Source organism: Podarcis muralis, chromosome 11, assembly GCF_964188315.1.
Source record: "Podarcis muralis chromosome 11, rPodMur119.hap1.1, whole genome shotgun sequence".
NCBI classification, from domain to species: Eukaryota; Metazoa; Chordata; class Lepidosauria; order Squamata; family Lacertidae; genus Podarcis; species Podarcis muralis.
In genome coordinates this window covers 11,265,489-11,291,176 of record NC_135665.1, presented here as the reverse complement: position 1 = coordinate 11,291,176, position 25,688 = coordinate 11,265,489, and the positions used below count along the sequence as shown (strand labels likewise).

The 25,688-nt window shown below is 42.7% G+C and overlaps 1 protein-coding gene across 4 annotated transcripts in view; it reads left to right on the top strand.

Moving 5' to 3' along the window:
* The first annotated feature begins 7,942 nt into the window (after positions 1 to 7,942).
* SHC3 (SHC adaptor protein 3) overlaps positions 7,943 to 25,688 on the top strand; it is a 60,063-nt gene continuing 42,317 nt past the window's right edge. For 2 of the 4 annotated variants that reach the window (XM_077936047.1, XM_028748833.2), the window contains exon 1: positions 8,333 to 10,368. In XM_077936047.1, the coding sequence (XP_077792173.1) occupies positions 9,847 to 10,368 (522 nt within the window). In that variant the 5' untranslated portion in view covers positions 8,333 to 9,846. The other 2 variants (XM_077936046.1, XM_077936045.1) reach the window with 2 other exon arrangements.

The window sequence follows — 25,688 nt, the reverse complement described above, 5'->3', positions numbered from 1 at the left end:
AACTCAAGATGCACATGCATGCAGCAAGCACTGACCCAATCAATCAGAGTTACATGAGAGGCTCACATTTCTTTGCACTACTATTGTTTGAACCAGTAAGATACATTGCCAAAGGTTTCGTTTTTCCACAAGGGCTTTGGTTATTCAGTGCATTTGCTTATCTTTGTGTCGAATTGTTCCACCGGTAAATGGCACCTGTCTAAACTCTTCTTTTGCTCATTTTTGAACAGTGAGGAGGGGGGAAATACTGTTTATCATCACAGTTTTGAGTTTTGAATTGAATTGAAATTAATTGAATTAATTGAATTTGTAATTTTAAGTGAATTAATTCAAATGAACATTCCTTGTGATTTAGAAAGCTCTATGCTATGACTCTCTCTCTCTGTAGATAGATATCTATCGCTAGATAGACCAACACATAGGGGGACAGAAAAGAGGTGAGGACCTCAACAGGTGTGAGTAAACTGTTTATTATGAAGCAGTGCTGCACAACAAACTCAAGGAAGAATGCTGCATAGCTAACCTAAAGCACTTCAAGGCCTTCTGTCACAATATTTCCCCTTCCTTCCCTCTGTGTGTGTCCCTCTCTTCCCAACTGCCTCATGACGCATCCTGCTTTGAAGGCTCCTGATGGGATTATACCCAAAAGTGGGAAGTAAATTTAAAACAAGCTAATATGAGGCACAGGAAACAGGCAGAAGAGAGAGAAAAGGAGGCTTTGGTTGTTTATATGCAGACCTGTCATTTCAATCTCTATACACTCATACCTCTTGTTATCTTTGCTTCACGTTAAATCTTTTCAGGTTGCGTCCCGCGGTGACCCAGAAGTACAGTGGTACTGAAACACCAGAGTGGTGACAGAAAAAGAAATTTCTGCCAATTACAGTGGTATACCTCGGGTTAAGAACTTAATTCGTTCCGGAGGTCCGTTCTTAACCTGAAACTGTACTTAACCTGAAGCACCACTTTAGCTAATGGGGCCTCCCGCTGCTGCCGCCGCGCCGCTGCTGCACGATTTCTGTTCTCATCCTGAAGTAAAGTTCTTAACCCGAGGTACTATTTCTAGGTTAGCGGAGTCTGTAACCTGAAGCGTCTGTAACCTGAAGCGTAAATAACCCGAGGTACCACTGTACTGGAAAGGGTTACTTCCGGGTTTCGCCGCATGCGTAGATGCTCAAAATGACGTCACACGCATGTGCAGAAGCGGCGAATTGTGACCCGCAGACGCGTAGACACAGGTTGTGTTCTGCTCATGTTGTGAACAGGGCTCCGGAATGGATCCCGTTCGCAACCAGAGGCACCACTGTATTGTATTTGAATGTAATGGATTTCATTTTGTATTATTGCCAGCTGATGAAGAATGATTATTGAAACAGTTCATTATCCTGGAAGAACTGTTCTGTCTTCTCCTGTGCTCAGAGCACCCTATTGCGACGTTCGGAGCACCCATCACCTCACATTTGTAGGATATTGACTGTGGAAAGGCATTCTGCCCCCATTTAAGTGATCTTTGACAGCGACTTACCACTCCTACCATTCCTGTTCCTGGAACGTTTATTTGATTCTTATTAATTCTGTGACTCCGTGCACATATTATATTCTGCTTCTTTCTTTTTACAGCTTTCTCAGAGTTTGGAATTGGGGTGGAAGGACTCTTGAACCAACAGTACATGTTTTCTGCAAGAGCTTGTCTCAGGCATAAGGTGCACGTTGACAGCGCAGCGTTTTGTTCTTCTGCCCGGAACGTCGCGTTGGATACAGTTCGGATTCTTCCCTCTTTGCCTCCTTTTGTGCGTTTCCCAGCTCCGCACTGGATGCGGCAGCCTCTCTCGCCCATTGTAGTTCAGGTCACGTAGCAGTGAATGAACCAGATTGCATGAATAATGTGCTCTTTATTCCCTGATTGGATAAGAATGAATGCCTTCCACACCTACGTACATCCAATCTCCACTGCTTCCTGTGTGCCTGTTCTTCCTGAAGCTTTAATTATTTATCCTGGGAGAGAAGTTGACAGTTACAAGTAGTCACGACTCACCAGATTAACCCTCCAAGCGCCGGGCTTCGTTTTCATACCAAGCGGGCTGAAAAAAGAAAGATTCCTCGTGGAATCAAATGCTAGCCGCTCTGAGTGGCAGGCCGTCTTATTGGAAAGGACGCCAGCCTAAATGATAGCGCCCCCCCTTTCCCCTTTTTAACGAGATCTAACCCGCCCGCCTTTGATGACATGCAAATTAAGTTAATATTCTTGCTCGTTTTAATTTGTAGACTCTGGACACGGATATGGATAGAATGTAATTCACAAGGATTTTGAAAAGTGAACAGGAATTTGACGGTTCGGCTCCTGCATCAAGTCAAACTCTGTGTTTCCCCCAGGAGAGATTGGCTCACTCTCTTCCTGTTAAGAAGCAATCAGGTTGCAAGGATATAAGCAACCATTTTTCCCCTGGGGGTACGCAGGCGTACACATACCCCTAAACATTTCGTGAATCTAAGTTTGGCCTCATTGAGGGGCAGTATTTCAATATGAGTATGAAAATAAGAGTACAGTGGTACTTCGGGTTACATACGCTTCAGGTTAAATACGCTTCAGGTTACACACTCTGCTAACCCAGAAATAGTGCTTCAGGTTAAGAACTTTGCTTCAGGATAAGAACAGAAATCGTGCAGCAGCGGCGCGGCGGCAGCAGCGGGAGGCCCCATTAGCTAAAGTGGTGCTTCAGGTTAAGAACAGTTTCAGGTTAAGAACGGACCTCCAGAACGAATTAAGTACTTAACCTGAGGTACCACTGTACCCCTAAACCAGGGGTAGTCAACCTTTTTATATCTACCGCCCACTAATGTATCTTTCTTGATGGTAAAATTTTCTTACTGCCCACCAGCGCTCGATGGAAGGAGGATTCCGCTTGCACCGTGGAACCCCCTACTGCACACCTAGAATCCTGAAACGCCCACTAGTGGGCGGTAGGGACCGGGTTGACAACCCCTGCCCTAAACACTTTTTAAAGAAAAAAAAAGCACTGGATATAAAGGATGCAGAAAACGAGCTGAAAATGGGTTTGAATAACGATTGCAGTTCTGGAACCTTTTATCACCTGGCAAGGATGCATGGAGAAAGATGGGAAAGATGGAGGGCACAAGGAGAAGGGGACGACAGAGGACGAGATGGTGGGACAGTGTTCTTGAAGCTACTAACCTGAGTTTGACCAAAATGCTGGAGGCAGTGGAAGACAGGAGTGCCTGGCGTGCTCTGGTCCATGGGGTCACGAAGAGTCGGACACGACTAAACGACTAAACAACAACAAGGATGCATAACTGAATTTGGGGACTAAATTAGCCTTGGGCACTGATGACCTATATCTAGAGCAGGATGGAAATACAGTGGTACCTCGGGTTACATATGCTTCAGGTTACATGCGCTTCAGGTTACAGACTCTGCTAACCCAGAAATAGTGCTTCAGGTTAAGAAATTTGCTTCAGGATAAGAACAGAAATCGTGCTCCGGCAGCGCGGCAGCAACAGGAGGCCCTATTAGCTAAAGTGGTGCTTCAGGTTAAGAACAGTTTCAGGTTAAGAACGGACCACCGGAACAAATTAAGTACTTAACCCGAGGTACCACTGTAGTGAAACTCAGTCACTCCCCAGTTGCCCAGAAGGCAGAAAAGGCTGCCCCTTAGAGTGGCAGGGCCATCTCTTTTCCTGTCTGTGCACCATACATTTTGAACATATGGCTTCCCCCAAAGAATATTGGGAAGTGAAAAGTAAACTACACTTCCCAGGATCCGTTGGGGGAAGTCATGTGTTTGGGTGTAATCCTTGATGCCTCCCTTTCCATGGAGGCGCAGGTTACAGCAACAGCCAAGGCGACATTTTTCCACCTTCGCCGCATCAAGCAGTTGGTCCCTTACCTTTCCCGCCCCGACCTGGCCACAGTGATCCATGCGATGGTCACCTCCAGGCTTGACTACTGTAATTCGCTCTATGTGGGGCTGCCCTTGAAGCTGTCCCAGAAACTCCAGCGGGTGCAGAATGCTGCAGCGAGGCTCCTCACGGGGTCTTTGCCATGGGAGCATATTCACCCAGTGCTTTTCCAGCTGCACTGGCTCCCAGTGGAGTACAGGGTCAGATTTAAGCTGCTGGTTTTGACCTTTAAAGCCCTTCACTTGTTTTTATTATTGCTTGTTAGCCGCCCTGAGCCCGGCCTTGGCTGGGGAGGGTGGGGTATAAATAAAAATTATTATTATTATTATTATTATTATTAAACGTCCTTTAAATTTACAGTGCACGTGCAGCCCTGCGAGCTACAAGCTCTTCTGTTTTCTGTCTTGAACCCTGAAATGGTAGAATAGTGTGTCACAGAGAGAGGCTGATGAAATGTATGTTGAGTCTCAGTGTGTTCCACAGGCTGGTGTACCTCACACAGGATACAAAGCATAGGAAGTACAACTCACTTGTGCTTCCTGTTTTGGAGCTGCCACGTGAATGGCAAAGCTCTTTTTCAAGCCTCCGGGCCATTGTGACAGCCATTGCGTTAAAATGGAGCACGTGCGTTCGTTGCTGGTGTGATGGTTTATCTCCCAGGAATTGGAATCAGAGCGTGAGCCCACACCTCAGCAAGGCGTCGGAGCCATTGACAAAGGCTTGCAAGGCCAGATCTAAGGATTCTGTGCCGCATTTGTGCTGCAGTTATTGCTAATCTGTCCGTTTAGAGGAGCAACTTCCCAAGCCAGATAAGGCAGCGATGTGTGTACCGGGCCCACCCATAGCAACAAAATTGCCATGGATACAGTGCATATAAAGGGGGAGGCTGCAAGGCTGCTTTATTGTAATACAGAAGTCTGAATTAGCGAGACAAGAGAAAGGCAATGTTGTCTTCCCATCCTCTTCTTGCTTCTTGCTGTTGCGGTAGCCTAAGAACTGTTCGGTGTCTTCTCATCCAATGAGAATAAACCCAAACGTCCAGGGTAGAGAAATCTGAATGCTGCGAGCCCATTCATGAATTCGTTTTCTCAGGAATGCTTTGAATCAGAACGCTCAACAGCAACAGCTTTTTCTCCTGATGCCGATGGCGGCTCTGATTTGCCTTTGGAAATTCACATGGCTGTGCATGTGTGTCAGATGAAATGTGCTGTGCGTGGGCAGAAAGGAATAGTCACATCAAAATGACTGAGGGCTTGCGTTCGCTTTATTTAATAATAATAATAATAATAATAATAATAATAATAATAATAATAATAATTGCTTAAAAGTCAGGAGTCATCAATGATGGTCAACACTCATTTCCCACCCCACAGAACTCACCAGAGGTTCATGTGAACTCTGTTTTTCCAGTGCTCAGGAGGCTCAGGTAGATAGTTCAGCTCTTATTAAGGCACAGAGAAAAGAAATCGATTTTTGAAATGTTCAGTAGTCATCCACTGTGACGTGCAGATCAATTTTTGGTAACCTACAAGGATCCGGGTAGACAGAATTAGAGGTTCGTAGTGACAATTCTCCATTTCCTTGTTCTTTTCCTTTTGCCAGGGAAGTCTGCAGCCTCATGCATCGATAACCACCTTTACCATCCTCTCAAATGGCAGTATTTATTCATTTGCAAAGCGCTTTCCAGTATTGTGTTCACAGGTGTCCTACGAGGCAGGTTGCTGCCTTTTCCTCTTTTACAGATGGAAAACCAAAGCTGAGCAGAATGTCATTTGCCCAAGGCCACATATTGAATCTATGGTGCTGTCAACATGGAAACTGAACCTAGTTCTTCCACAGACAAGTTTGGCTTCTTGATCTTTTGGACCACTGCTCCATCTGTTATGGTTGCCAATTTTTTTTCTTATTGGTATTATCTTTAGTGTAATTGTTGAGAGCTATGGTTTTCCCAGTAGTGATGTATGGAAGTGAGAGCTGGACCATCAAGAAGGCTGACCGCTGAAGAATTGATGCTTTTGAATTATGGTGCTAGAGGAGACTCTTGAGAGTCCCACGGACTGCAAGAAGATCAAACCTATCCATTCTGAAGGAAATCAGCCCTGAGTGCTCACTGGAAGGACAGATCCTGAAGCTGAGGCTCCAATACTTTGGTCACCTCATGAGAAGAGAAGACTCCCTGGAATGTTGGGAAAGATGGAGGGCACAAGGAGAAGGGGACGACAGATGGTTGGACAGTGTTCTCAAAGCTACCAGCATGGGTTTGACCAAACTGCGGGAGGCAGTGGAAGACAGGAGTGCCTGGCGTGCTCTGGTCCATGGGGTCACGAAGAGTCAGACACGACTAAACAACAACAACAACAAATTTTTGAGAGGCATCTAGGCCTTAGAGCAGGCGTGGGGAATATATGGCCCCCCAGATGTTGCTGAACTACAACTCCCATCAGCCATAGCAAGAATGGCCAACAGGCAAGGATGATAGGAGTTGTAGTTCAGCAGCATCTGGAAGGCCAAAGTTTTTCCAAATTTGTCTTAGAAAGTTGTCATTTACCAATCTTAATGGGGGGGTGGGGGTGGGAATGATTCCAGGAAAAGTGCCTGGGTCTTTAACAGCTGCATAAAAGGCAAAAATTGAATGGCAGAGATATTTTGCCCCCATAAAGAGGCAGCACATTTTAACCATATCGAGGCCATGATGGATTAATTTTCTCTGATGTTCTATAATCTGCCTTGCAAAAAAAGGGTGGGCGTGTGCCTAGCCCAATCTTTCTCTGGACTACAAAGGATCCAACATAAAAAAACCACTCTGTAAAATATTTCATTTTTGTTTGTGTAATGCAGATAGGCATTGGGTAAGCTTAGTCTTGGTTAGAGGGGTGATTGTATCCTGTTCAAAGGCTCCAGAAAGAGTGGATCCTGCCAATGCCCAGACTGGGGCCAGGGCCATACCACTTCTCCAGTGGGGACCACTTGCGTGTCAAGACCACAAGCCCCCCGCCCCGTGAAGAATAATGACACATGTACACAGTATATTAGGTTAATGGTTAATGGGCAAAGTTTAGGCCACAACTTTATTGGTCACAGAATGTGAGCGGTATTGGCTTAGGCATTGGAAATTGAACAGACTGTATCTTACTCCTGTAGGGAGTCCTGTAAGGGTAAACCACCAATAGGTGGTTCCCCATGGTTCCTGATATAATAATAATAATTTATAATAATAATTTATTATCTATACCCCGCCCATCTAGCTGGGTTTCTCCAGCCACTCTGGGTGGCTTCCAACAGAATATCAAAATACAATAGCCTATTAAACATTAAAAGCTTCCCTAAACAGGGCTGCCTTCAGATGTCTTCTAAAAGTCTGGTAGTTGTTGTTCTCTTTGACATCTGTGCTTGCCTTCAAAACATTGAATGCCATAAATTAACAATGTACCATGTAGAATATTTCCTTTTATCTGCCTCGACTATTGGACCAGTCATTTTGACTGAATGACCCAGGTTCTAATATTATGAGAGAGGGAGAATAACTTCTCTCTGTCCATTATCTCAACACCAAGCATCCTTTTATTAACATCACTTTTGTCCTTAACCACCTTTTGTCCCTAAACTGAAAAGTACCAATCATTCTAGCTTCTCTTTACAAGGGAGCTGACCCATGACCGAATTTTGCCCAGTGTACCTGGCGATGTGAATTCATAGGCATCTAAGTATGTATGTTCCTATCCTCAGGACGCCTAAACCAACTGAATGACTATTTGAGGGGTGAAAAACATCACCACCCAAACAGTACAAATACACATTGTAAAAAATAAAACAAAATAAAAATCGCTTGAAATACCTTCTGTAAACAAGTGTGTATTTTTGAGTTGAAGGTCATGTTTATATCTTTTGAAGTTGGTGTATATGTATATATAAATTCTACCTGTGTGTGAAATGGAAGATTCCACTATTTAGAGAGTCTTTGTTGAATGAGTCATCCAGACTGTTTCTTATTGGCTGAGATACTTAGCATCCAAGGGATTGCCTGGCAGAGGCTGCAAGGCCGGGCTTCATTCACAGAAATGCTGCTATGCTAGCCAGCTCTTTCATTCAGATATACAGAGAATTCCATTCACATTTTCCAGGTTTTTTTGTTTTTTTAAAAAATCTACTTCTAATGAAGGGAATCATTTCTGAATGACAGAGATTCCGGCTTGTTGCTGAACACAAGACCAGAAATGATCTATACGATGTATATTTGCTGTTGCTAGGGTAGCAGGAGGAAGCTGGGGCGGAGTGGGGGGGGGTGGAATGAATGCAGTTTGGATGTTGTAGCAGGTTTGCAGTGTGCTGAAAAGCAACTCTGCAGATCACTAGAAACCTGCTTTTACAATGAATAGGACATTTTCATTCATCGCTACTGGGATCAGAGGTGCTGCCTTCATTTATGTATCATGAATTCTTCTCATAAAATACGTGCAGTGAAGCATGCTACTGCGTTGATGCATTTTCCGTACTTAAGCCTTTAGTACGAAAAAGGAGTGTGGGCTACCCTCTGGGAAATTTGTTGACTTGCATGTTGCAGTTTTATTTATCTGCTTTTCAAAAAGTTGCGGTGCCATTCTGAATCTGTTTTCTTGCAGCATAAGTAATTGAAATCCATACACTGCTTAAACAAACCTCAGTCCTTTAGTGTGTGGTTAATATTGGGTTGTCAGACTAATGTTAAATTTTGCATGCCTGCAACAAATCAGGGGATTTGGTGTGTGAGTTGAGGATCTTTTCAAGTAAGTGTATTTTATGACTGCATTGAAGCATTTCCTTTTGTATTCATGTTCATTTTTGAAAGCGAGGCATCAGCTCATTGCCTTAAGTACTCTTGAATAATCCTCCCGTATTTCTTAGCTTTCAAGATTTAAATTTAGTATTGAGAGGTAAAGTTAAGATCTCCTTTGCATTAAATTGTGAGAGAAAAAGCAACCTTGTTTCAGAAGCCTCTTGCCACTGCCACACTCCCCCCCCCCCCCCGCCACCAAACACACGGGTGGGTGCATTTTTTGCTCAGCCAAAAGTTTTTAGTGTAACGCTGCATTAAAAAACCCTCCCAGAGATATTTTCCCTCTTGGAAATGAAAAAAGCAAAAGCATAATGGCATCACAGTTTTTAAAGAAAAACTGCAATGTGGCAATTATGGTAAAGAGCAGCACAATTTTAATGCTTACCTGAAAGGAAAAGACTAGATTATTTACCATATAAATTTCTCAACCCACACAGAATTTGCAATCCTCCTGTGTATTATGGAAGCCTTTACAGGTATTTGTATGCTGGTGGGTTTGCCTGAACATTGTTCATGAAATTGTTACTTTATTCCTGCCTAACTAAGGCATGCTGTATAAAGTCATCAGAACAGGACAGAAGGGGGGAAAATGAAAATGAAAAAGTAGTTCGGGTGGTGGTGGGGAGGTTAACGCAGTTATACTTGGAACTATTGCAGGCACTCACCTATGGTTGCAAAAATGGGGTAGGAAGGAAAGATGGGGGAGAATCTGTTTAAGAGAGGAAAAGGAAATTTGAGAATTGATTGGTGGTAGTGTGCTGTAAGTGGGTGGATTTTTCCCCCTACAGGAAGTGATTTGCAGCGTTCACTGAGCCTTTTGTTGAAAAGGGGTCCTTCTCATTTGTGTGAGTCATGCTTCTGCTGTGAGAGACTTGGCAGCTCTGAGCAGGACTGGGATCGTTCTCTTGCACAGAAAACTATCGCTGCACCCAGCTTGACCATGGAACCTTAAGCAAAAATCCCTTTAAAAAATTCATAGCAATTTAAAAATTATTATTATCTTGCCCCATTGCCAAATGTGCACCATCCATCGCTGATATTCTGGATCACCTGCTATGTTAGCACAGGAGTTCCCTGGTTTGTCAGAACATATGCAAGGTTCGTGATAGAAGGGAATGCTTCAACGTACCAAATATAACCGCTTCAGGAATGATTCGGTGACATCGGTTGACGATCTTATCCATAACTTGTCCATGAACAGCAAGGTCTCATCAATTGGTCCAACGTCAACACCATCGCCGTACCTGGTCTCTCCTGAGGTTCTCCAGAAGGACCAAGATGGATCCACCGCCATTTGCACTCTCATGCACAAAGTGTCCCACCTGAAACTCTCCCATTCAGGCAGCCTTTCGGGCATCAAGAACCTCTCGTCTGCAGTGAAGGAGCTTGCTGCCTCCAAGTTGCAGGGGAGCTCGGCAGCAGAGGCTTCAGACAACACATGTAACCTTGCCTCTGCCACTCCGTCTTCTCAGCAGGACAAGAGCAAGATGAACACAGGGAAAAAAACATGGTCAGAGGAAATGAACCTGGGAGGCGAAGACTGGAATCAAGGGAGCAACATTGCCAGCAAAGTCTCCCAAGGGTGGCTGCATTCGAACGAGAAGATCCTGGGACCTGGAGTGACGTACATTGTGAAGGTTGGTCTGTTTTCTTTTCCATTCTATTGTTTTAATCAACTGGAGGGTGGTGGTGGTGGGGAACCTTTTTCTTATTTCAGCAGCTAGGTAGGCAGGCTGGAAGGTTTTCTCTTGGCACATTTCATTTCTGGAAGCACTGCAAAGATTGTTAAGAGCAGAAAGACGTTGTCAGAAATCCACGTTAATTTGTTTTAATTAAGGAAGCATGCATGCTGACTCGTTGGCAGTTAACATGATTTAAAACAGTGGGAAAGGAATATTTCTAAAGCAAAAGTCTTCAGTTTCCCTCTCCCCCAGAATAGGGCAAATTTATTGTGCATAATGATTTCTCATATGTCGGGTTTAATAGAAGAAGCAAGAGTTTATTCATATTGAACCTGTGCTTATCCATTGCCGTATTTCAAGCATGAAATATCTCCAGTGTGTGTGTGTCTGTTTCATTTGCAAGTGTATGTGTGTGGTTTGGGGTTTTTGGTGGAGAAAAAGCCACAGCTTGCAGTATTTGTCATATTTTGCAAACCTGAATATTCTTTTTCCAATTGGTGCAGATAAAATGCAGTCTTGTTTTACATAACAGTCTTTCAGCCACTTTTAACATTATTTCTTTTCAGCACGCTGATAGTTTAGTTGCAGAGCAAAAATCCCAGGGTATTTCTAGGCCAATATGGCTGAGACATATTTCAGTGTTCTTAAAAGTGTACTCTAACCAGGTAGAATGTAAGGCATTGTGGTGAGACTGATGGCTTACTTTGTAGCAATTAGAGATTTCAATGTGTGCTCTGTTACCTGGTTGAAAAATCACTCTGTCAAACAATAAATTATTTGCTGTGTAACTGTACTGCTTTTCAGCAACATTAATTTGTTGTATCCTAAAGGACTAAGCAAAAATTTTATAGATATGGAGAGAGAGAGAGAGAGAGAGAGAGAGAGAGAGAGAGAGAGAGAGAGATAGCTCTGTTGATTTCAAAGGGAAAAGCGACAGTATTCCAAGTAGTGCTATAATGTGCAAACCTTTAACCTTAGTTCCACTGGTTGTAATTTTGTATTAAATATCTTGTTAAATATCTATCTTGACTGCGTGCTTTTGGCAGACATGAGAGGTGTGGGGATTGTTTGACGATGGTAATTACAACAAGTGGGTTCATTAAGAAGCATCTCCAAAAAGGGCGATGTTCCCCTCTCCCATATTAAAATGACCACAGCACATGAGGTGAAATAAGATCTTCATCGCTACCTTTCAGAACATACCGTGTGCTATTTGACAATGAGGGAGGCATGTAAGTTGACACTGTGCCTCAGACTAGCTGTTCTCTGTCATATAAGTATTTTGTTGCCCACAAAATCCACCTGATTCCAGAAACTTGTGCAATATCTGTGCTTTATGGTTGGCAAGATACGATTGCTAGTGGTGGTAGTCAGTGCGGTAGTCGTCTTTTTCTAGAAAAAGAGGTGGCGGAGCTCATCACAAACTTCTCCCTTCTTCTCTTAGAATGGCAATGGCGTCCACCTGAGAGGTGCTGGAACTGAGCTCCTGTGAGCTTTGGCTGAGAAAACAAACCCTGGTAATAGTACCTTTGAGAGGATGGCTCTCACCCAGCTGTGGTTATAGTGTAAGTTCTAAGCATGCATAGCTTACAGCACTTATAGCACCTCAGAAAGGGTGATGGGAACCAGGCCACTGTCGGTAGACAGACGATGTGACTACAAGGGCTTAGGGATTATTACAGGATCACTTGAGAACTAAGAAGAAAGCAAGAAATATACAAACATCACAACACTGATTCCAGTGATATATAAACTGTCAAATGTAAGTCATGTCATGATGACATATATATATAAAAAAATACCGGCTAATAGGCATGATGCCGTGGATGGACAAAATCTTTGTATTGCTCATTTACTGATCATAAAGCACCTAACGGAAGCCGTTCTTCTTAGGTTATACCTTCTCTTAATTATATCTGACTCTTCATCTATAAGTGCAGCATTCGCACGCACGAGAATAGAAGTTCTCATGTTAAAAACATTTTTGTATTTTAGGGTATTTTAGGTCCAATCAAAATTTCAAATCCGGCACATAGGCAGGGTACACTGAAAGGGCAGTTCATTATTAACTATCAACACTGCTATAATTTTACAGGTGACAGAAAAACTACAAGTACTTTTGGTGGCTCCTTTGAGAAAGATATGAATTTTGCCAAATAGATGGCAAGCTCTTATCCACAATAGAAATGGTGAGAATTCAACACAAGGCTCCATCCTTGTCAACTACGCTTTCATAATTCCTCGCCCGTCTCGTCCGCCATGCTTTATTTATAGACATAATCATAGTAGATTAAAAAGGTGGACATTTTCTAAAAGTTTTTCGTCGCTTTGGTCATATTGCCCTGGCTTTTAAAACATTCTGACAGGTAGCTATACTGTTTAGTATTTGATTTTGGATGGTGATGTATGAGAGCTTTATGTTCCTTGCAGAACAATTTAAAGTGGAAAGCTTAAAGATACAAATGTTATTCCCCCATTTTCAAGGATAGATGTATTCATACCAGTGTGGTAACAAGGTAACAATAATATGTTGTTGGCTGAAACAGCATTGTTTGTTTCTTTGGCATTAAATGTTAGGAGTCATGGGTAGCTTGACTTCAACTGGTCTGCAAAGTAAATTCCACCAAGGAAATAGAAAATTCATAGACATTCTAAGGAATGACGATGACAAGAGTCTTGGCATAGTTCGCATTCATGTTCTGTGAAAGAATGTTATTTGGTAAAGGGAAAATGTGATGTGCAGATGTTCCAGGCATAGAACAAATAAAGAGGGGAAGCTGAACTTCGTGTCCCTTCCAGTTCTCCTTCAAGCCTTTGATTCCGTGAAATGATAAGAGCTTTTACACCGTTGGCTTTCTGATTTCTCGGGAAAAATCTTCCTTCGTTTCCAATATCTACTGATTCATTTCCAGTGTCTGCTAACAGTGTCAAAGTCAGCACTAACAATACAGAGCAAAATGGACCATTTTTTGATAAATGTGTAGTTCGACACACTAGTTCCCGACAATTCAGTGGTAAGAGGAACCAAAGCAATTCTAGAATTTTCTGAGCAGACATTCAAAATTCACCGTGCAATGCAAGATGCTAGTTCATATAGTGTATCAGGTCCTCCCTTGAAGAGGGCATGTATTGCGGTGAGACCTGGAAACCGACACCCTGTGTTGTGGGTCGGTATGGTTGGTCAGCCGCAACACCCGATTGGTAGATCCCTTGTAGCTGGGTGCAATCTGGCCAATGGGATGCAGTCCAAACAGTTCGAGGGACCTATATATACCTATGCACGTGACCCAGAGCTTCCTCTTTCGGCTCGTGCATCGGACCACCCGCCCACCTCTCCCTATTTTTAGGGCTTTGCGCTTGACCTTGCTATGCCATTGTGTGTCGTCTGTCATTGGGACAGGGGCATGGCAGGAATTTTCCCCACTTAGCTGATTGGCTGTTGCCATTTGGGTTTTGCCTGCTGCGTAGGAAATCGTCACAACTTGTAAGGTTGCAGATAGGCTCTGGCTCAGGTGATAGGGATGGGAGAATGCTCTCGCCATCCCTATGTGAAGGGTATTCCATTAAAGGAATCCAGGGACTTGATGGTTTGGTCATCCCCTGTGAGGAGGTTGTGCCCATGCCTGAGTGGGGGGGGGGGCATTTGGGTGGCAGAGATAGCCTGTTCCTGGCTTTCCGCTTATCCAGGTGTTCACCCTTGGGCTGACCTATGTTGGTGCCCTGGGTCAGCGCTACCTGCAAGGCAGGGAGCTAGTCGAACCAGAGCCTATGCAACCAGTCACTTTCTGTAATCAATAAAGTTGTGGCCTAAACTCTGCCAAAAACCAAAACAAAAATTTGAGTCAAGTGTGAATTTATTTAGGGGGGAAGGTTTCTGGGTCTGAACACGCAAACGGGGAAAATGGAACAAGAGAAATCCACTCGTGGAATCAACCTTCTAGGCACCTAGTCAATGAAAATGAAAATGCTCATTTGAACATACATCTACATCCCGGTGCTCGCGCAGACCAGATTATACAAGTTGGACGTGCTTTATAATGAAAATGGGGGTGTGCTGCCAATTGTTATGTGTGAGGTTCCCTGTGACTGGACCTGAGCTGCAGTTAAGACTTTTCTAATCACACATATTGTATGAGACAATCTTTCTTTCAAATGAAGAATGGATAAAAATTAGCTTGGCATCTTATCTATTTATCAAGTATATATATATGTGTGTGTTTGTGTGTTTGTGTGTTTGTGTGTGTGCGCGCGCGCACACACACACACACACACACACACACAAAAGTGCTTTTTTCTGGGGGGTACGCAGGGGTACGCATACCCCTAAACATTTTGTAAATCTGTGTACTTTTGTCCATTTACTGTATTTATTTTCCCCGATTTGAACTATAAAATGGTGATTTTCTTGAGTCAAAATGAGAGTGCCCCTAAACATTTTTTTTTAGAAAAAAGCACTGTGTGTGGTGTGTGTATAACTTCCTGCTTTAGTTCTTTCTTTTAGTGTAAATGATTAGAGATATTTTAAAAGAAGTTACCTGCAGATCACTACACAGTTAAGTATACATACATCTTGCTGATTTCAGTGGTCCTGGTGTGTCTGTAAGATGTCTGTGTTTTAATTAAAGAAAAGTGGGATTAAAAAAAGCCCTACGTCAATCAGTCAACAGAGAAAATAAATAATCATATAACTACATAGGCTTGCAGCCTGAAGCTGGAATATATAATTATTAAGAACCAAGGTTTTAAAAAGCCTGGCACATTGTTGAGACATTATACAACTTCTGAGGCACGGTATCATGTTGAAGGCAAATTCAAAGGAGAGATATGCATATTAGCATATATTATGAGAAGAAGTAGAAGTAGCATACTGGAGAAGAAGTAGAAAAATTACAATACCTGGTTCGCAATGATAATTGTTAGAAATTAGCATCCGGGCTGAGTTTGAACTGAAGCAGAGTATCTCTCATTATCACTATCTCTGATTATGACACTTTTTTTTTTTAAAGTGGCATGAATATGTTAATCGGATGCTAAACATGTATGTTAACCGTCCTGCGCATCACTAGAAATGTTCTCTGTGAGGAATGCTACGCACATTAGCAATGACAGAACCGTTGCACAAAACAGAGGCCAAATAATTATCCATTTAAATGGACACATTTTAGGTTGTGAGCAAAACAGCATTTAGGAGAAATTCACACAAAAATGCTGATGAATTTTCATGAAGGCTTTAAAAAAAGAAAGAAAAAAAAGAAATCACAAACTGTTATGAAAATGTGAAGATCTGAAGTTAAGATTGGAAAAATGAGAAACTGAGAGGAACCAAAAGTAACAGATTTTCCTGTCACTACCAGTGACTATTTATAAATTTTCTTTGACTTGCATCTTCTCACAATCGGTTGGGGAAGATAGTCTCGGCTCACCATAAAAGTTGTTGGACATGAACATGGACTTAATCCTCTGTATTGCTCTGTATGGTGAGATGTAGGTATTGTTGAACCACCCATGGCCACTGTGCTATTAAATTCAATATATATGTAAGCGGACAATTTCCAAGGAATTTGCATTTGACTTCAAAAGTGGCAGCTTACTCACAACGAAGGGATTGGTAAAAAGGAAGCTGAAAAGAATGGCCAGAGGACCGCATCTCTCCATAAAGTCGTCTTCTACTTTGGTGATCACCTGTGGCTGAGTTAGATTGTCTTCCATGAACACGGTCTTAACAATGAGTCCGTAAGTGACTGTGGAGGCCAGTTCTGGATCCACACGTCCTTCCACAGTGGGGCCGTTGGTTTCCAAGAGGGAGTTGGTCATGGAGTTGCCAAGCATGCCTTCCTCTTAGCACATTTCTTGTCCTGAGTTTGTGCTTCTTCAAAGTCCATGACACCTTTGGTCAAGGCTGTTCTCCAACTGGAGTGCTCGCAGGCCAGTGTTTCCCAGTTGTCGGTGTTTATACTACATTTTTAAAGATTTGCCTTGAGCGAGTCTTTAAACCAATACTCTCCATAAAGTATTGGGGATGGGGTTATTCAAAATCATAATAATAAAAGCTCAGGTAGAATGTGTACCTGTGCAGATTAGGAAATGTGCTCTCCAGGAAGGATGATTGAATCAGTCTGTTTCAGTTTCTTTCAGTTTCTTAGGAAATTCACTTCTCCACATTTCCATATCAGTTTGCCTATATATATATATATATATATATCTATATATATCTCCCCCCACATAAAAATTCATTGGGATTTTAGTGCAATTTTTCCCTAACATACACATTTCTGCAAATTAAATTTCCCTTCTTTGTAATGCATTTTTGTATGCTGTTTTCAGGACTATGTGCATTTTTATGCACACCTTACATTAGTATATGCACTTTTATATACATTACTTGACTGGAGAAGCGCACTGCAACATGCAAGGAAGTGTGACTTTCAAGAGAATGCTAAGTTTCAATTTCTGTCTTATTTCAGAAAGCAGGAATTAGGTAGATTCATTTTTAGGTATGAACTGAGTTGAATTTCTCCCCAACCCTGCTCTGCAGTCCAAGAGGACACCAGCAGAGTCAAGGAAGCTATTATAGGAATGAAGGCTTCCTTCAGAAAAATCAATGTCTTGCCCAAATCATAGAATCATAGAACTGTAGAGTTGGAAGGAACCCCAAGGGCCATCTAGTCCAACCGCCTGCAATGCAGGAATCTCAACTAGATCACAAGCACAAACTTCGGGGAAATTGGCCCAAGCAGACAATAAGGGATGGAGGAGAGAATTTGAGGAACATATTTGTGTCTTTCTTTGCTACAGAAAAAGACAGGGCAGATAACTGATATTTTTAGGAAGAGGCTTGAAGAACTGATACAAATACTGGTAATAAGAGATGAAGGAATATGCCTTATTGACAAACTTAAACTTAACAAATCACTGGGTCCATATATATCTTGCTCATCTTCTAACGACAACAAAAATGTAGCTTAAGATTGATCTCTGTGCCTGAGGGCAGGAAACTGATAAATGTAGTTCCAATTTTTAAAAAGCGAGGGGGCCAAGTTTACAGAAGACTCATGATGCCAAACTATTCAAGGTGGTTAAAACAAAGGTAAAGGGCCCCTGACCATTAGGTCCAGTCGTGGCCGACTCTAGGGTTGCAGCGCTCATCTCGCTTTATTGGCCAAGGGAGCCGGCGTACAGCTTCCGGGTCATGTGGCCAGCATGACTAAGCTGCTTCTGGCGAACCAGAGCAGCGCACAGAAATGCCATTTACCTTCCCACCGGAGCGGTACCTATTTATCTACTTGCACTTTGACATGCTTTCAAACTGCTAGGTTGGCAGGAGCAGGGACCGAGCAACGGGAAATCACCCCGTCACTGGGATTCGAACCACCGACCTTCTGATCGGGAAGTCCTAGGCTCTGTGGTTTAATCCACAGCGCCACCCGCCTCCCTCCAGTCTTCTTTACTGGATATCAAAAAGAGATGAACAAGAGCAGTAAAAGGCAGTTAAAAAGATCAAGGGGCTGGAACAATTACCTTATGTCTGTGGAATGCTCTCCCCAGGGAGTCTCACCTGGCTCCTTCATTACATATCTTTATGTGCCAGGTGAAAACATTTCTCTACAACCAGGTGGAAACGATGCCTTATGAGGAACGGCTAAGGGAGCTGGGCATGTTTAGCCTGGAGAAGAGGAGGTTAAGGGGTGATATGATAGCCATGTTCAAATATATAAAAGGATGTCATATAGAGGAAGGAGAAAGGTTGTTTTCTGCTGCTCCAGAGAAGTGGACACGGAGCAATGGATCCAAACTACAAGAAAGAAGATTCCACCTAAACATTAGGAAGAACTTCCTGAAAGTAAGAGCTGTTTGACAGTGGAATTGTGGTCTATTCCAACTCTATGATTCTATGATTCTAGGTGATTCTATGATTCTATGATTCTAGGTGTTCGGTTGGTTAACATTCTATAGCTTTTTTAATGTGTTTGGGGAGGGTTTACTGGTTTGTTTTTGTTTTGTTACGTATTTTGTATTTTTCTGTTGCGAACCACCCTGTGACCTGCGGATGAAGGACAGTACAAATTTTACAAATTTTTAAAATGATGATGATGTTTGGGGCTATGTAGTTTAGAAAAAAAGTCGAGCAAGGGGAACCATGATAGAGGTCTATACATACAACTATGCACAGTGTGGAGAAAATAGACAGAGAAGTGGTTTTCTTCCTCTCTCATCATCATCATCATCATCATCATCATCATCATCATAGAAGTTGGGGTCACCCAATGAAGCTGAATGGTGGAAGATGTAGAACAGACAAAAGGAAGCACTTTACAGAAAGCAGAGTTAATATGGAATACATTTCCATGTGCTCTTGCACACCAGCTTGGTCCGCTTTAAAATAGGGATTAGACAGATTCATGGAGAGAAAGGCTATCACTGGTGACGGTAACAAGATATAGCATCTCCAGCAGGAAGTGTGCTTTTAAATTATAATCACCAAAGGTAAAGGTAAAGGACCCCTGGACGGTTAAATCCAGTCAAATGCGATTATGGGGTTGCCTCCTTGCTGTTTAAGATCTGAAACTTTTCACACAGCTGTGAGTTTGTTCCATTTGCTTGATCATTTGCTGCTGGTTTCTATCCTGTGGGTTTCGTGGAGGGTTTACTAGAAAATAAGGCTAATTTGCATAGGAAATTGGTCAGTTTGCATCAGAATCAGCCGAGAACACCAGGGAGTGTTTGACATATTTATTTTACTTGTATTTAGCAAACAGGCCAAAAACTTCGAAACTACCAAACTTGCCTAATATTGTATTTACAGCTGGCACACATTCATTGTTACTAAGCTGGGTGGGGGTGGGTAGGTGGGTGGGAATCTAGGCCTGGACATTTTTCAGCAGAAAATTGTCCACCCCACATCGCCGGAAACTGCTACTGCAAAAACAAATAGCAACCTCTGTGTGTGACCAGGGAGAGTAATTTAATACAATTGCGCCTATAATTCTTTTCATTCACCCCCAATGTTTTCTCTTGCTGTTTGTGATTAGATTGTAAGTTGCTCGAAGCAGAGAGGTGTGTCTTTCTGAAAACAACAACACAATACCTGTTACTTTGTAAAGCAATCTATAGACTGATGATGCGATTTAAATCATTGTTGCTGTTCCTTTTGCTAAGGATTTACAGAAATGATAGCTGGGTGATCCTCCAACCAATTTCAGGCAATTTCCAGCATCTCCAGTAGCCCCTGCACCTCGTTCCATAGGGCTCAGAAGGCTTCCCCACTCTCTAGAGAGGCTTTTCAAGGCTTTGCAAAGAGGGATGGGAATAGCTGTTACTGCAAACCATTTACATGTCACTTCTACACAGATGTTTTTGCAGATTGTCTCTTTGGTTAATTCTTGCTGCTGTTCTCTTAAGGTAGGTCAGTTGGTCCAAGTCTACCCCCAACTTCCTTAAGTGACCTGGACACGAGATCCAAACTACTGTACTTTGAACTGATGCACCAATGAATACTGCACGGGCTTACATCTCTCTTCCCTCGTCTCTTTTACATCGCAACCTTTGTCCAATAGTTGCTATTATGGTTTTGCTATCACTTATTTATAGTGCATTCTTAAGAAGTGTTTGAAGTGCAATGCTACACGTTACCGCCTCAGACATCGATCAGGCAATTAATTGCAAACAGTTTTTGTGCTATTTAAAGGAGAGCCTAAAATAACACACACTGACTCATAGCCACGCAGTAGAATTCAAAAATATGTCCTGGTTTCTGAGGGATCTATGCACAGCGTATAAAACAATGCAGCCTGGTGTTTCTGTATGGGAACTTGGCCCCCCCCTTGGTATTATCTTGTGATAGGTGAAGTATAATATTTAAGTACAAATTTGTTTCCTTTTTTTTTAATAAAAACCCCCACATCCGTTTCTGCTGCAGCGTTCAGTAAAACCATTTCCTTTCTCTGCTGTGCTAATCAAATCAGTTCTGGTATCCCTTCCTTTAGCTTTGGCTGTTACAGCAATAATTCTTTACTACACATATTGCTTTTTGCATTTTTTCTCATGGGCCTGTTCTTGCTTCGCTCCTCCAAGGCTTCATCCTGTCCAAGGCTGCCGTGTGATTCCAAGGCTGGGTACGGATTTGACGTGGCATCAGTGCTGGGCTGGGCTCTTGAGCCGCCGGACTGTGCTCCCTGGAGCAGCGATCTGAGCAATGACCCAATTAGTTAAAAGCTATATTTATTTAAAAGAACCAAACAGACAAAGGGTTGATCACAAGCATTGCAAAATGCCAACAAAAAAGAGAAAAAAAGCTCTAATGCACTGGGGGAGGCAGGGAATCAAAATGTGTGCACTGTGGGGATTGATTTTTTTAAAGAAGTCATTTCTGGAATTGAACTCATCCATTAAAGAGTACCATTTGTCCTCCCAGCCCAGTTTACCACTAGCATTGCCCCTAAACGTCCTTGATAAGCAACAGAGGGGAAATCGTTGCATCAACGTTTGCTGTGCTGAAATGGCTTCTGATGCCATGCAACAAAATCCGATAGGGTTCTGCCAATGCGTTACCTCTTTACTGGGCACCTGTTTTAAAGAGTTTGCAGGATGTTGGTGCAACTGCATCAGAGAAGGAACAAGGTGTCAGTAACAGATCCAATGATAAACTAGGAACTGTCGTACTGCGTCCATGGTGAGACCATTGTGACTGGTCGTACGTAGATGTTTCAGTGGCAGAACGATGTTCATAGCTTTGGGACTCAGCTGGCAAGTTGATGTAATTAGACGACCTCACAGGAGAAGAGTAAAAGCATATACAGTGGTACCTCAGGTTACATATGCTTCAGGTTACAGACGCTTCAGGTTACAGACTCCGCTAACCCAGAAATACTACCTTGGGTTGCAAACTTTGCCCCAGGATGAGAACCGAAATCGCGCTGCTCAGGTTAAGAATGGTTTCGGGTTAAGAACAGACCTCCGGAACGAATTAAGTTTGTAACCCAAGGTACCATTGTAGTTTAAGCTATAAGACATTCTTACTTGATTTTCTGCCTCCCTTCTTCACGTTTTTCATCCTCTCATTCCTATTCAATGATATATATGTATTTTCCACGTGAGTCAATTGTCTCAATATTTGTACGTAATCCTCTTTCCAGTACTTATTTGTTTCTTTTGTCTTACTTTATACAGTGGACGCTCAGGTTGCGAATGTGATCCGTGCGGGAGGCACGTTCGCAACCCGCAATGTTCGCAACCCGCAGTGCCACATCTGCGCACACGCGGGTTGCGAACATTGCGCTTATGTGCAAAGCATGATTTAGTGCTTCTGTGCATGTGCGATCACCGAAACCCGGAAGTAACCCGTTCCGGTACTTCTGGGTTTCAGTGGGTCCGCAACCCAAAAAAATGCAACCTAAAGCATCTGTAACCCGAGGTATGACTGTATCTGTTTTGGGTTTGTTTGTTTTTACATTGTATCACAGTACCGAAAACCCTAATATAAACAATTACAAAAAGAACAGTAGGCAAAAAATTAATCTAATCTGAAAACATTTCAATGCTGTGTCACTTGATTGTAGCAGTTGCTGTTTTTCTGAGTTGACACTACAGCCAAAGCATAACATTCTTGTTGGCTTTTGAACAGTAAAGTACATAACAATAAACAATTGCTATTCCGTTTTCCAGTTTAATGGGGATTTATGGAGGGAAATTCCTGCCGGATGGTGCTTTATGTTTTTAGAACTTTCCATCCCATCTCTTTTGCTTCCTCCCTTTCTTTTTAAATCCAGGACAGGGGGCACATATTCAAGTACAGTCTATAATGAGAAATGGCCATTAGAGAGGTATTGATTCATTAGAACAATTTCCAGATGGGACGCCATGCCAGTTTGTTGCAGCAATGACAACAGTCTTTTGGCACCTTAAAGGCTGACAAATTTATTATGGCATAAGTCTGCACGAGCCAGAGTCCACTCCATCTGATGAATTGGACTCCAGTCCACAAAAGGTTACACCATAGTATATACTGTATATCTATAGACGAAGAAGAAGAAGAAGAAGAGTTTGGATTTGATATCCCGCCTTTCACTCCCTTTAAGGAGTCTCAAAGCGGCTAACATTCTCCTTTCCCTTCCTCCCCCACAACAAACACTCTGTGAGGTGAGTGAGGCTGAGAGACTTCAAAGAAGTGTGACTGGCCCAAGGTCACCCAGCAGCTGCATGTGGAGGAGCGGAGACGCGAACCCGGTTCCCCAGATTACGAGACTACCGCTCTTAACCACTACACCACACTGGCTCATAGGCTTTTAAGGTGCCACAAAAATCTTCATTGTTTTGTTTCTTACTTTAATCACTCTTTCACGAGATATTATAGTACTGAACACTATATTAATATTACTTTAATAATGTTAAAGGTAAAGGTACCCCTGATCGTTAGGTCCAGTCGCGGACGACTCTGGGGTTGCGCTCTCATCTCGCTTTACTGGATGAGGGAGCCGGCGTTTGTCCTCAGACAGCTTCCGGGTCATGTGGCCAGCATGACTAAGCCGCTTCTGGCGAACCAGACCAGCACATGGAAATGCCGTTTACCTTCCCGCCGGAGCAGTACCTATTTATCTACTTGCACTTTGATGTGCCTTTGAACTGTTAAGTGGGCAGGAGCAGGGACCGAACAACAGGAACTCACCCACTCACAGGAATTCGAACCACCGACCTTCTGATCAGCAAGCCCTAGGCTCTGTGGTTTAGACCACAGCGCCCCCCGCATTAAGAACAATATTAAATACTGAATTTCTACAATTGCACCCTTGCACCTACAGTATACACCTTCCGATGTGTTTTATGTAGGAACAGAATAATCATTGTTTATTAGTACTTCAGAGAGTGTTAATAGCGTCCAAAGGAGGCCTGATTCAGGTTGCTTAGTTTAAACCTTTTCCCCTACAAAATTTCCTGTAATAACCTCTGCTCCTGCCTCAGCTGTTATTTGCCACATTGAACAAAACACATGACACCTATTTATGTCCCCTCTGCCACTTGTAGGGCAAATAGCAGCTTTAGGGGAGCACTTTGATTGGGGGAAAAACAGTAGATGGAGGGGGAAATTTAACCCTCCTCTCCCACCTCCACAGTCCCAAGCCTACTCAGACATGTAAATCAATTTTTTTTTTTTATGTTTTCTTAAAAAACTGTTGGTTTTATTTATATGCTGAGTGTTATTAAGTCTTGCTGTTTTTGGTCTTCTAGCTGTTTAATGTGAACCTACACCCCACTCTTGTTTCTCAGTAGCCTAAAATTTCCAGACGTCCCCATTTCCTGGGGACAGTCCCTGTATTTACAAATCAGTCCCCTGACAAAATCCATCTATTTAGTAGGAAGTTGAAAAAGCGGGTTCTCCCTAAATGAGAGCACGTGTTGCGGTTGGGGAATACAAGCCACCCTGTTGTGAATGGGCAGTTTTGGCTAAACCGGGACCTTAATGGTTAATTTGGTTACTGGGGAGTTTTGTATATTGCTAAATTCGGAGGAGGGGTCAGAGGCTATAAATATAGGACGCCCAACGTGGGTCGTCCTCTTGGCTTTTTGCACCGGATCACCCGCCCACCCTCCCTTTAATAGAGGGGTTTTTTTCTGGATCGATTGACCTTGCTATGCCTGTCATGGGGTCGTCCGCCTTGGTGCGGGGGCCTGGTAGGAATTTTGCCATTTGGCTGATTGGCTGGTGCCATTTGGTTTTTGCCTACTGCGTAGCAAATCGTCACAACTTGTAAGGTTGGCGGTTAGGCATTGGTTAAAATTGGTTGGTGGAGGGGTAAGTGCCTACCCCTCCAATGGTGTGCAGAAAAGGGAATTCCGTTAAAGGAATCCAGGGGCTTGCCATTCTTTTCGTCCTTGTCCCTGGAGTCGGACTTGGGCCGTGCAAGCCCCACCGGAACATGAGGGTGAGAAGTGATGGACTGATGCCCAGCTTCATCTTCTCCCCAATACTTGTTTCCCACGCTGGCTTCCGCTGGAATCCGGAAGTCAGTTCTGTCCCTGGGCATGGACAGATAGTCATAACCAATGCCTAAGCAACCACTCACATTTTTTGTATTTTGAATAAAGTTGTGGCCAAAATTATGCCAAAAACCTTAAACAAAAATTATGTGTGATGTGTGACTTTTTGGTGGGGGGTGGCTTTGTGGGACTCAACACGCAAGTGTCCCCGGATTCATTGAAAAAAATCTGGTAACCTTACAGTAGCCATATTTGGGCTTGCAACCCTGCCTGCGCTCACTGTCTGAGTTCACTATTAGAAGGAGTGATATATGCACTAACACAATATGTTCGTGCAATAATACGTATTACACTGATTAACTTGTGCCATGCAGTTTGATGTATTATAGTGAGCACTATCTATGGCTCAGGAAATGAACAAATATAAACTTTAATGTGCCAGCTTTGCTTTTCTTATTATCTGTCTGAATTGATTTGCTAAAATTTAGCAGCTTGCAGCGAGCCTCCCAGTTTTCATTTAAAGAATTGCTTTTGGCCAAAATATTTCCCCCCATAACCTAAAGGACAGTATTTGTTTTGTTCAAGTATTCTCGGCTCGTTTAAAATGAGGTGGCAAAGAAATTGTGAGCTTAATGTGCATCTTGCTTCTGAAAATTGAATGGATAATGGCAATGGACACAGTCTATGGGTGTTTTTAGACACACTCTGTTTTGCAGTAGAATTCAATTACATACAAATTCCAGCTGTGGAATTCCAGCTGATCAGGAGGTATTATGCAACAAACCCACTTCCTAAGAAGATTAGGCTTTTGGTGATAAGGAAAATGATGGGAAAATGCACTGGAAAATGTCAGATAACACTTGCTCTCCGACCTCTCTGCAAACAAATAATAATAAATGCACAATAAATACCTCGCTTCACCCTCCTTCCAGTTAAATCAGAACGAATGCTCGATAAACAGGTCATTTAGACCATTTGCTTTTTCTTCTCTGAAGATGAAGAGGGCTTCCATAGGGGGGCTTAATTTGAGATATTGCAAATAAGTTATTGGCAGCAATATTTTTTTTAAAAAAATACTTATTGAATCCCTAGCTTGGAAGGGTGAATCCAGATTAAACAGGAAAAGGTGAAATTTGGGCTGGCATTTTGAAGTCAATGGCATTATATGGACATTGCAAAAACATGCATGCCTAATGAACACTGATCCCGCAAGGAAACCTGTAGGACTTCCCACTTCATTTTTTTTTATTATTTTATTTATGATTTTCAGTTTTATACATCTCAGTAATTTTACAATCATTTTA